The sequence below is a fragment of the Suncus etruscus genome, chromosome 6, assembly GCF_024139225.1.
Source record: "Suncus etruscus isolate mSunEtr1 chromosome 6, mSunEtr1.pri.cur, whole genome shotgun sequence".
NCBI classification, from domain to species: Eukaryota; Metazoa; Chordata; class Mammalia; order Eulipotyphla; family Soricidae; genus Suncus; species Suncus etruscus.
In genome coordinates, this window is record NC_064853.1 from 12,762,987 (window position 1) to 12,775,221 (window position 12,235).

The 12,235-nt window shown below is 35.1% G+C and overlaps 1 protein-coding gene and 1 non-coding gene across 2 annotated transcripts in view; both read right to left on the reverse strand.

The window, feature by feature from the left end:
• Nucleotides 1-822: 822 nt before the first annotated feature.
• LOC126012692 (5S ribosomal RNA) lies at nucleotides 823-941 on the reverse strand. Its single transcript, XR_007497115.1, has one exon. It is a non-coding gene; the product is annotated as a 5S ribosomal RNA (ribosomal RNA).
• An 8,176-nt stretch (nucleotides 942-9,117) lies between these two features.
• The window catches only part of LEPR (leptin receptor), a 93,201-nt gene continuing 90,083 nt past the window's right edge, over nucleotides 9,118-12,235 (reverse strand). The window contains exon 20 of the mRNA XM_049775456.1: nucleotides 9,118-9,945. Within this exon, the coding sequence (XP_049631413.1) occupies nucleotides 9,118-9,945 (828 nt within the window). The remainder of the gene's footprint in view (nucleotides 9,946-12,235) is intronic.

Below are 12,235 nucleotides of genomic sequence, written 5' to 3' on the forward strand. Positions count from 1 at the left end.
CTGCAGTCTCAACATCTCATATTGAACTTTTGTTTCCCAAATTACTGTGCATTCCAGTCCCAAATTCATAGAGTGGAAAATGTAAAAGGAAAATAAAAAACAATCTTAGACTGGATATAAACCCAAGCACAGGGATGCTCATGGCAGCTCTCTCATCCCCACCTCATTCTATTGTCTATTTTAAGCCCAGTATAGAGCAGTGGCTGAGCCCGAAGCACAGCTCTTAGATCTTTCTCTGCTGGGCATAATTTGACCATATTGCCTTCAGATTTTTTTGATTCTAGGCCTTGTTTACCTCCTTCACTTCACTAGTCAGCTAGTTAAGTGATTTTTGTGATATAACGTGTTTTCAAGGTAGGCTCTCTTGAGAGGAATTTTTGTGAGCTTCTAGTTTACCATCGATTTGTTGGAGGTAAAGAAAGCCTTTGTGTTATTCGTGTGAAGCAAATACATATATATGTATATATATGTACAGTAGGAAAATTAAGGAAGTACTTAGATGGGGACACCTTTGTATTGGGTTAATAGCTGGGTATCATTTTACACACTCTGATTTCCAGATTTTCATACTTGAACAATCTCTGAAAATCAGTGATATATGAAAGAGATGAAAGTTACAGTGAGAATCACTGTCAGCAGGGCTCACTGTTTTCAATTAGGAGATTTATCTATTTTATTGCTAAACTTATAAGAGTGAAAGGGCTCATTAGAGATTCATAAAGGAAGATGTGGACAAACACATCAGGATGGATAACTCTATAACTGTGCACCTATGCTTAAGTCAACTACACCATGTTTCTTTTTCTTTTTCCTTTTTTTTTTAGCCTACAGCACCCAGTATTCCCAGGCGGTCTTCCATCCAAGTACTAACCAGGCCTGACCCTGCTTAGCTTCTGAGATCAGATGAGATCAGGCGCGTTCAGGGTGGTATGGCTCTAGACAACTATCGTGCTTCTATTCTCAACTATCAACAGTAGATATTGGACCAAGAGTAACCTCTGAGCAGAAGTAATAGCAGCTCCCAAACACCAGGAGGTGAGCCTCCCCCCAAAATATACACCCAAAAGTGAGTATTGGGAAGGATTTAATATCACAGGTATGTGAATTGCCTATCTTTATTGCTACATAGGAAAATGTAAGTAGCACTTTCCTATCCCCAAATTTTCCATTTCTGTATAATGTTGGGTAACCAAATTCTGTAGAGTCAATAATTTTCCAATATAGTTGGCTGGATTTAGGAATGCAGGTGAAAGCTCCCAACTACGGAGACCAGCGAATGCTCCCAGAAAGTAGACTTTCACCAGACCCCCAAAACAAGCCTTAATAGACAACCATGTAGGAGAGGTTACCCCGGAATAGGGGAGATGAATACTTATTAAAACAGTCCAGCATGCCTCCCAAAAGCAGAGCCCACATTCTGGTTTCCCTAAGCCACTAAACACTCCATGTAGGGTCCTCAAACTTTTTAAACAGGGAGCCAGTTCACTGTCCCTCAGACCATTGGAGGGTCTGACTATAGTAAAAACAAAACTTATGAACGAATTCTTATGCACACTGCATATATCTTATTTTGCAATGAAGGAACAAAACAGATACAAATACAATATGTGGCCCGTGGGCCATAGTTTGAGGACCACTGAGTCTGTACACAAATGTCACCTGAAGGTCTTGAAAACAGTAACAGCTTTCACTTCCCTTTGTTTTAATTTCCCATGTGCAGAAAGCTTTTATCCCTCCAAATAGGAAAACAGATTGAATAATGGGTGGGGATTAATTAAATTCATACATACATAAGGAAAATAAATTGAATAATCAATGAAAAAGAATAGAAATTTTACAAGTAAACATAAATATACTTAAGAATTTAAGGGATGGGGCTGGGCATTAGTACAGTTTGATCCTTGGCATCCCGTATGGTCCCATAAGAACCTCTAAGAGTAATTCCTGAGTGCAAAGCCAGGAATAACTTCTGAGCACTGCTAGATGTGCTTCCCAACCAGAAAAAAAAAGTTAGTGAAAAATATTATTTTTGTGGCATTTCTAAACCCCACACAGTTGTGAACAGGGATCACTCCTGGCAGATTTGAGGGACTTCATAGAATGCCATGGATTGAACCCATATCAGCTATATGCAAGGTAAGTGCCTTGCCTGCTGCACTATATCTCTCCAGCCCATAAATGTGAAATTTTAATGAGTACATAAAATTGTTTTCTAGGAATCTATCTGAAAACTATAAAAATATTAACTAAACGCTTTAATATCTTTAGCTGGACGATATTTAAAAAACATACACAGCTACATTCACTGTGGCTCTATTTACAATAGCCAAGATAAGAAAATAACTAAGAACCCTGGGCGAGGAATCCACAGGTCTTCCAGCTGCAGTGGGCGGTTGCTTTGCCAAAGGGGACTGTAGCTTCATAAGGAACACCTGGTCATCTTCTGCCACAATTTCCTTCTCCTGCACAAACTTTCAAACTGGTGGTTTGGTTATAATGTCTTCAAAATTATCTTCTGCTTTTAATGTTTGAAAATTTTCATGTAATATGCCTATTTTCTTATCATTATCCCACCCTGCAAAAATAAATACAGCATCTTTTTCCACGACAACAGCAGGAATCTTATAGGGAAATCCATATAGTTTTTGAACAATGTATTTATATACCAAATCTAGATTTTTATAGTCAAAGGGAGAGAGAAAGATGCAGAATGGTTTCACTCATCTATGGGCTTTAAGAAAAATGAAAGACATTTTTAACAGTATCTCAGAGACTAGACAGATGAGGGCTAGTAGGTGCAGCTCATGACATGAAGCTCATCACATAGAGTGATGAGTGCAGTTGGAGAGATGACTACACTGAAAACTATCACAACAATGTGAATGAATGAGGGAAGTAGAAAGCCTGTCTCAAGTACAGGTGTGGGGGTGTGGGGAGGAGGGAGATCTGGGAAATTGGTGGTGGGAATGTTGCACTGGTGAAGGGGGGTGTTCTTTACATGACTGTAATCATACAACTATAATCTTATTTGTAATCACGGTGTTTAAATAAAGATAATTATAAAAAATAACTAAGAGCCAATGATGAATGATTGGATAAAAATTTGTGATACAGGGGCTGGAGAGATAGTATAGTAGGCAGAGTGATTGCCTTATAAAAGGCCAATCCAGGTTCAATACCCTGCACTCCATATGACCCCCCAAGCAGGCCAGGAGTGGTCACTGAGTGCAAAGCCAGGAATGAGCCCTTTAGGTTCTGCCTCAAACCAAACCAAAAAGAATTTGTGATATAAATTATTCTTATATATATGTATATATACATGATGGAATACTACTCAGCTATAAAAATAGAATTTTCTCTATATGTAATATTATAGATTATATGTGATAGCATAATACTGGATGTTCTCACTTGTATGTGGGATACAGAGAAACAAAGCAAAGAAATAAGCAGAGCTAAGATCAAACCAAGTTTTGAGTTCTAAGTGCAGAAATGATGTTCCCAGAGGATATTGGAGGCAGGAACAATAGAAGAGGTCAATAGACAGTTGGTAGAGGTATGTTATGGTAGGCATGGTATTGTTACCAGATATTTGAGCAAGTGGGAAATTGCACTAAAACTTATGTGTTTTTTTAAGCCATGACCTCAATTAAAAATAAATAAGACAATGAAGGGTATATGAGTTTATGTGGAAGCATTATCAAGCTATACTAAGGGAAAAGGACTATATTATAAAAAGAAGTATAGACATTCTTAAAAGGCATTTCTTATAAAAGGTATGTCTAATTCAATTATTACTTATCCAACTTATTAAATATTATAAGTAGAATAGAAACTCAAGGTTGTACATGAAGGAAAACACACCTTTTATTATATATATATATATATATATATATGTGTGTGTGTGTGTGTGTGTGTGTGTGTGTGTGTGTGTATGGTTTTGGGGTCACAAACAGAGGCCCTCAGGGATTACTCCTGGATCTGCACTCAGAAATTGCTCCTGGCAGGCTTGCAGACCATATGGGATACTGGGAATTCAACCAGAGTCCATTAGGGGTTGGCTGCATGCAATGCCCTGTCACTGTGCTATCACTCTTGTCCCTATTTTATATTTCTCTGACTGGTTTAACATTTATGCTGTTCTTTCTTTATTTGATTTACAATACAAAATTAAGAAGCAATTTAGAGAATACATCCAAATACTAGCCCCTCCCCCACAGTGGTTAAAAACTCAAATAGTTAGAACATGCTTAAGCAAATGTTCAGAAATCACTATAAATCACTAATTTCTCTTCAGGATCTAAAGAACCAAGTTAAAGAGTCTTTCTGTCTAAAAAATGAATAATTTGTCGTCATAAGAAGCTATACTGCTAGCAAGAATTTGATGTGGGGTATCTTCTACATTGGCACCAGTGTGAACAATGAGAGAGAAATACTTGAATCTGAAATGTTTTCATACCCTTCCCAAAGGCGAGGCACTAGGTCTGTGGGAATTTTGAAGACATAAGGCTAACATGGATAAAATGTCTAGATTTATTTGCATAAAGTACACAGATCATGTCTTTTTACTTCAAACATTTGCTGAAATTAACAATTGGACAATCATTTAAGTTATCATCAAACAACTTTATTATTATTCTAAGTTAAGCTTTCCATCTCTCAAAATCTTGACATTCCGTATGAGTGGCAATGAATGAAAAATATTCAGTCATGTTGGATACACCTTTTCTTATGAATTAAAGAACAGAGAGTGATAGTAATTATATTTTATAGAACAATTAATGGAACAATATCTCAGCACTTGTTTCTAACATTTATTATTATCGGTAGTGATTAAGAGAATGTTAATGACATGCCAAATACCTATATATGACATGAGTTTCAAGCATAATAGAGGAAGTCATTAATAGAGGAATTTCACTATAAAATTAAATGTCTTCTAAATTCTCTCTCAGTTCCAGGTTTTCAAATAATCATGTTATATTTAAAATATCCTGTCAAAGATCCTTACAAAATTAAATGCAATGTCATATATCTTAAGCATGATTTTAAAAAATAGATTATCTCCAGATTTCCAAAATAAATAGGACTAATACACTTTGTTACAAAAATAATTCATTCAATATAAAAACTCCTGGAAACCATTTCGTGCTGCTCATACAAATATAGAGAACATATGTCAGTTTAACAGAAGTGTTTATAGTATAAGTCCAACACCATGATAGACTCAGGAGCCTTCAACTATTTTAAGCTAATTTTTTAAAAGAAATAATTAAATTTCTTTCATAAATATTTCTTATTTTTCATATTTCATAAATAACTTTTTGGGAAACTCTAGGGTTGGCTACTTTCTTCAAGAGCAGCTTCTTTTAATCACAGTAGAGTGGATGGTTTAAATTTTACTTTTTACAAGAACAAATATTTCCTAGATTTGATGAAAACAATGGTGATTTCCAGAAGGAAGGGAACAGGGATGAGAGGAATGAGTAAGGGTTCTTTTGGGTGATGGGATAGCACTGGAACTTTTGGAGTGGTGACAATTTCATACATTTAAGTTTTGGAGCTAAACCCTTGACTTGCAAAGTATTATAAAGACATGAAAACGTGACTGTATGGAAATTGTAATCAAAAATGGACAGACTTTCAAATTTGAGAACGTTTTTCCAATCATTAGTACAACGGAGGAGTTGGTTTAAAGTCCCTCTCAAGATGCCCCTTGAAATATGAGAAGCAGAGAACATTTATTTTGAAAACGACAGGAAGTGATTTGAGAGAAGACTATGTTCCTCATGTCTGGATGATAAAGGATGTACCGCATGTCCTTTCCAGGCGACACACCCTTGAAGGCCACACAGGAGCCTTTAAGCCCAGTTCTTACTGCCAGCACTGAGCACTTTGCCACCCAAAGATGCTTAGCTATCTGGTATCAATTTATGGATCTGGTTTCTTTTCCATCAACTTTCAAGAAGTTACAATGGCTCTTCCCAGGAAAATGTAAACATATGTTTGAGATTTGGAGAGAGGGGCCTGCCTGGTCTTTCTGGAAAGGGATGAGAAGAAGTAGAAGAATGTCATGAAACCTTATTCTAGGTCCATGATCACCCACTGATTTAGGAATCTCATCCAAGTATGAGTTTATTTCACCATTTGAGCTTGAGTTCAAAAAAACAGAAGAACAATCTATTCAAATTCCCCTTGTAAACGTCTGTATCTCTGCATGGTGGGGTACAGGGCTTCAAAGGGGGATCCCTCCTCCTAGCTGAACATGATATTGCCAATGAACTTCTATTCTTTACATCAGGAAACCTGTGTGGTCATCAGCTCTGACAAATGATTTATCTTCAGACAATTTGTTGAAGCATTCCATTAAGTGATGAATTTTAAAATTCCTTTTAATGAAGTCAGAATTGCAAAGACTGATTGATAGCATGTGTTCCATATAAGGTTTTGAGAAGAAATGTTTAAAATTCCAGATTTGGCTTAATTTTAAACCTATCTCAGCCTCTCTTTCATTTTTCCTTTTCTACTGAAGCTCTCAGAAGAAACAGAATATTTGACTTTTCTAAAAAAAAAAAATTTCAATGAAGATAGGGCTATCTAATGAAAGATCATTCTCACACAAGGGTCCAATAATATACCGTAATCTATAAAGTGAGATGAACTTTCAAGAGTGAAAATCAGAGTTCTAGAACACTGAAAAGAAATAGATCCTATGGATTTTTCACCTAGAAGTCCATGTTCTCTCTTGAACAAATATTCTTCTCCTTTTACATTTCTCTAAGTAATTTCTTTCCAAAAAAAGGTCGATATGTATGTATGTATGTATATGTATATGTATATATACATAAACAAATAGATCTTAAATATATTCCAATAGCCCAATGGGGCCTCTTCCATCTTCTCCATGAAATAAATCCCAGTGGAATTTCAGTATCTCTGAAATTGTTTTTTTTTTTTTTTTGCTTTGCTTTGCTTGTTTTTAAAAGCTACTCAAGTTGGTACCCATGAGCTCATGTTAATGGGCTGTCACAAAAGTCTTTAATGTAGACACCAACTCCAACAGTGATCTGAGAACTTGTACACTCATTGAAGCACACAGAACAGGCTGAGAATTTGTCACTCTTTTCTCCTGTTGTTCTGGGTTCCACATTCCATATCAGTGGTCATGTTGAGTGGACCCATGATCTATGAGCAATATTAAAATCAATGGCCCATTTTACCAAAGATTCCAGTAAAGGGATAGTTTTTGTTTTTTAAGTTCTTGAATTTCTGTGAAAAAAAATAATTTTCCCTCTTTCCTTCTTTTGACACAGACTAAATTCAGCAAGTTGAGGGGTTTTCAGCAATGTTTGTAACATGAAACAGTTTATTCAAGTAGCAAAGAATCATTAAGTGTGAAAAAATATATAGAATTGGAGTTGCGCTTTTTCTCATCATTCTTTCCAACTGCTCATTCCATAGGGAGTAGAGGAGAGATGGAGTGTAGGACTTTATTTAGCACCATAATAAAATTAATGGACTCCACAATTTAAGAGTAAAACAGATAATGTTAACCACCCACAGACTTTTTTTTAATATGAACACATTTAGATTGGTGATACTGATAACTGAAATTCCTATGTATTGGCTACTAAGCAAAGTATGCAAGTTTTTTTAATGTAGTCTCTCAGTCTTCTGTCTTGCAATATCAGGAGCTGAAATAATAAACTTCAAGGTCTTCAAATGATAAATATATATTTTTCACTTGGGGGCATACGGGGTGCTGGGATTGAATCCAGGTAAATTGTATACAAGGCAAGTGCCTTCTTTACCCATTGTACTGTCTTTCTGGCCCCCTATTTCAATGTCTTTAAAGGCAACGTTGATATCTGTATAAATTTCACTTGTAATCCAGAATTATATTTTAGTGTAATAAATTTTATCTGACTACAGTCTGTATTTTTGTTTTTGATCACACCTAAGGATGTTCATGGACTGGGGTTATCCAGTTTAGTGCTGAGAAGTTGGTAGTGCTTGGGTACTATGCAGTGCTGAGGATTAAAATCAAGTTTTTTTTACGTAAAAAGCATGTGCTCCAGTCTATTGATCTAGTTCCTTAGCACAATCAGTTGTGTGTGTTCTAATGGGTAGAAATATACATTAAAAACAAATAGTTACTAAAATTTAAAATAAAATTTAAAGTATGTGGCTTTAAATCTGTATTCTGGTTCCATCATCCATTGACTAAGTTGATGACTTTGGGCATATTACTTACCCTCCTAATATTGAAAAGGGTTATAACGTGTCATACAAACATTTGAATAGTTAATTCCAAGTATTAGCACAGTGGTTGATTTAGAAAAAGAGAGAGAGAATACTCAGATAGTGAAAAAAATGATATACTTGCAAATGAGAATGGAAAGACACAATGATTCCAGAATGACATACTGGACATTGGTATGAACTAAGTCAGAAAGTGACCATTCCAATATAATTTATAGAGAAAAAATTCAGACAGACATTTTGCTTTCTTAAAAACAAAATGAGTTATTATCACCAGAATACTCATGGGAGATACTGCCATTTTAACAGGTGGTTTCATTCAAATCAGGAATCTTAGATTTGATCAAGATTGTCTTGCTTATCAGTCTTCTCAAGCACACCTCTTAAAGTGGCCCTCCATTTGCTATTTAATAAAAGCACCCATGACCAATTTAGTAAACAGAGAAATCTTCAAATACAGTAAGCCTAGTAGCACAAATACAAAGATATCAAAAACTTTGAAAATGTACAAGGATGCCTATTAATGAGGTGTGTTCACAAATAACTGTAAAGACAATTTAGGTAAAACAACCACACCTTTGGGACCACAGTTACATCTGACAAGTTAGTCTGAAGTCTTCTTTCAGAACTAAGACTACAGTCTACACAGGTCTAACATGCACAAAAGATGATAATTGATTGACAGACTTCTAGGTTAAAAAAAAAAGCCATTGAAGATCTCCTTTCCTACTGTGGCTTGTGAACAGAATCACTAAACACATCACTCTACTGACTTTTCCCTGCTAATTACAGTTGCAAATATTACACTTCTCATGACTCACTTGAACCTAAAAGCTGAGCTAGTTTTTAATGAAATCAGACTGTGAGGTCACACATCTTATTTTCCACAATCTTCTGAGTCTGGGTGGAACAAGTCTGAAATTGAGGCAAGTAAGGTACATAAGTTTTCTGGCCGGAAGTTCCTAACCGGAAGTTATTTTCAACAAGGTGTGAGCAGCTGTCCTGGAGGAGTCTGATGTTAGTTAATAAACAGTGGGCAGGAAACGGATACAGCACCCGGGACTCATTGGTTAAAATCACACCATTCTCTCTCCTTTTGATGGAAGTGATCCCTAGATAATAAATGGATCTTTCATCATAGTTTTCTTCCAGGAAATTTCCCTCCAGTTTCAAGAGTTCATCCAGTCCTTCTGAGAAGGTCAGGTGAGGTGAAATCCGGTTGGCCTGCTGATCTGACACTATAAAGAAGCCCTGGGTTTCAATCTCCCAGGAGCAATTCGAGAAAGAGTCCTCTGACAGGGAAGTTTGGCTAGAGAAGCAAGTACTGACTGAGCTAGTAAGAAGTCCCTGCTCTTCATCGGGGTCCCCCAACTTGTAGCTGCTGATGAGAGTGGCATATTTAACAGAGGGAGATCTCCTATTTTCTTCTTCACTGTTTATCTCGCCTTCCTCGGCCTCAGAGAAGTTAGCCTTGTGGCCTGGGTGACTAATACATACAGAGCCATTGTCAACATCCGGAGTTGTCAAAAGTTGAGGGATTATAGCTGTTGACATCATCTCTTCTTGATATTTCCATGAAGTATCAATGTGGATATCTTCTGAAATGACTTCAGGCTCCAAAAGAAGAGGCCTAAATGTCACTGACTTTGTATGCTTGATAAAAAGATGCTCAAATGTTTCTGGCTAAAAGAAAAGATATATTTTAATGCTCAGTGATATTTCACAGATTTATAATTATTTTGGTTTTCTATAATTATTTGCTTTTCTATGACATGCTTGCAGTTATGGATGGAAGTATGAGAGTTTGTTGCTAAAGGACAAAAGTTGATCTCAAGTTAGTTTTACACCGAAATATAATAAATTATAAAATCTGGATAAGATAGTATTTGAAAAGAGGGGTGTAATGGGCTTAGGTCTGAGTTCTATTTCGGTCTACACAGACCTCAGACAGGTAAATTGATCTGTCTGTGCTTTTTAGAAAGTTTGCTCAACACTCAGTGCATAGCATTACAGAGAGAAATTCATTAGATAGCTTCTGAAAGCTTTTGATAAAGATTGAATATTGGGAAGTCAGTTATAGCTTAAGTGGCAGAACATCTGTCTTACACATGGGAGCACCTGGGATCAATTCTCAGCACTGTCAAAAAAGAAAGATGGCAGCAACATATCTTTTGAAAACTGAGTTACTGCCATTGGGAAGTGCTATCTTCCAACAAGTCCTTAACATTTTATGGGAACTATTTTTCTTAAATGTATTTTAAACCTCAAACTAAAAAAAAAAAAAAAAAAAGAAAAAGAAAATAAAATGAGCCATCATTTGCTAGCTACAATTACTACACATGACATCAAACATGATATGAAGGTCAAAGACTGAATGGTGAGACTTTATCTGCCTTACATCATACTGAGAATATTTGAGACTATCTGGAAACAAGAACTAAGAGTACTTCTTTGTTGAAAACATGAGGATGAAAATGATGAATATGGATTTTAAAATGATGGATTGTTTTTTTACAAATAACTTCATATAAAATACGTATTATAGGACATGGAATGAAGACAAAGACACAAAACAAATGCACATCATATTTTTTTATAAGAATGGAGGTTACATCGCAACAGAAAATCTTGTCAAGCAGCTAGTAATCAAGAATCTGTGCAAAAAAAAAAAAGAAACCAACTCAACACATACAATGTAAACACACAAAAATGAAAATAAAGAATACTGTGAATATACCACACTTAAAAATTAACACTATGAAATGAAGAACTTGAAAAAATAGTTAATTGGTCTATAATACATATAATTGAACTTTTGAATTTTTAAATTAATGGATTGATTCGGATTCTTTGCTATGATATACTAAACTACTCTTCATGATGGTAAATATATTTTGTATCAAAACACAATTCATTTAACATAGATTGGAACACTTAAATGAAATGTATTGGTGATTATTACCATAAAGAATAAATATACCACACATTATATGCAATAACATGACTTATATAGGTATTAAAATGCTGCATACTGAGAAATACCAATTTAACATAATCTTTCTTTTATTCTATGAATGTAGTTGCTGGAGAGAAAACTGCTCTGTGACTATATAATCAGATTTGTGATTTCCTGAAAGTTTCCTTAAGTTTCTTCTTAGGGTTTACTCTATGTGTTACTTGCTATAGTTTAATAAATTTAAATTAATTTAGAAAGTAACATTTAAAAAAGAGAGGCATAAAAACATACAAATTGCCCATAGCAAGCATCCAAATTCACATATATTTTTCAATTGATGTATTAGCATATCTGAAGCCCTAAAAATTTATAATAGAGAACCAATTATTGATACCAAATATTTACTTGCCTTTCATATGGATGATTTCACAAATAATGAGTAAGGCATTAAATACCCATATATATTATTGAAATATATTTTACCAATGGATTATAAAACTTTGTAAGTGTTCACTACATATTATTTCTAACTACCATGTACATTTGATTTTTTTTTTAGTTTCTAGCACTTATCAGTGCACACCTGGAAATAGTCAACTGGTAATAATTAAAGAGTATTCTCCATAAACTCATGCTTAGATTGTTTTTATATTCAAATGACATCTATTAATAGTCAATGCACTTTCTGATTTTATGTTTTTTAAAACATAAGTGCTCCATCGATGGTGTAAATTTGAATATGACTTGAATTTATTCCTTTTGGTTTGAAACTGAGAAACATATTTAGCTAAATTCCTAGAAATAGCAGGTGGTCTGTTTTCAGCAAGGAAAGTCCTGTTCTCACCACAAACTATTTATAAAAGCTTCCCAAAAAGTCTCCCTTTTTGCGTCACTGTCATTTTCCTGCATGCCAGAAGCATTGGGTGGTTCAGTGTAAATAAATTAGATTTAAGCAAGAATTTCACAAGGAGGCTGGCTTGGAGGCTGATATGTTTTTCTCATCTGGTCAATCTGACC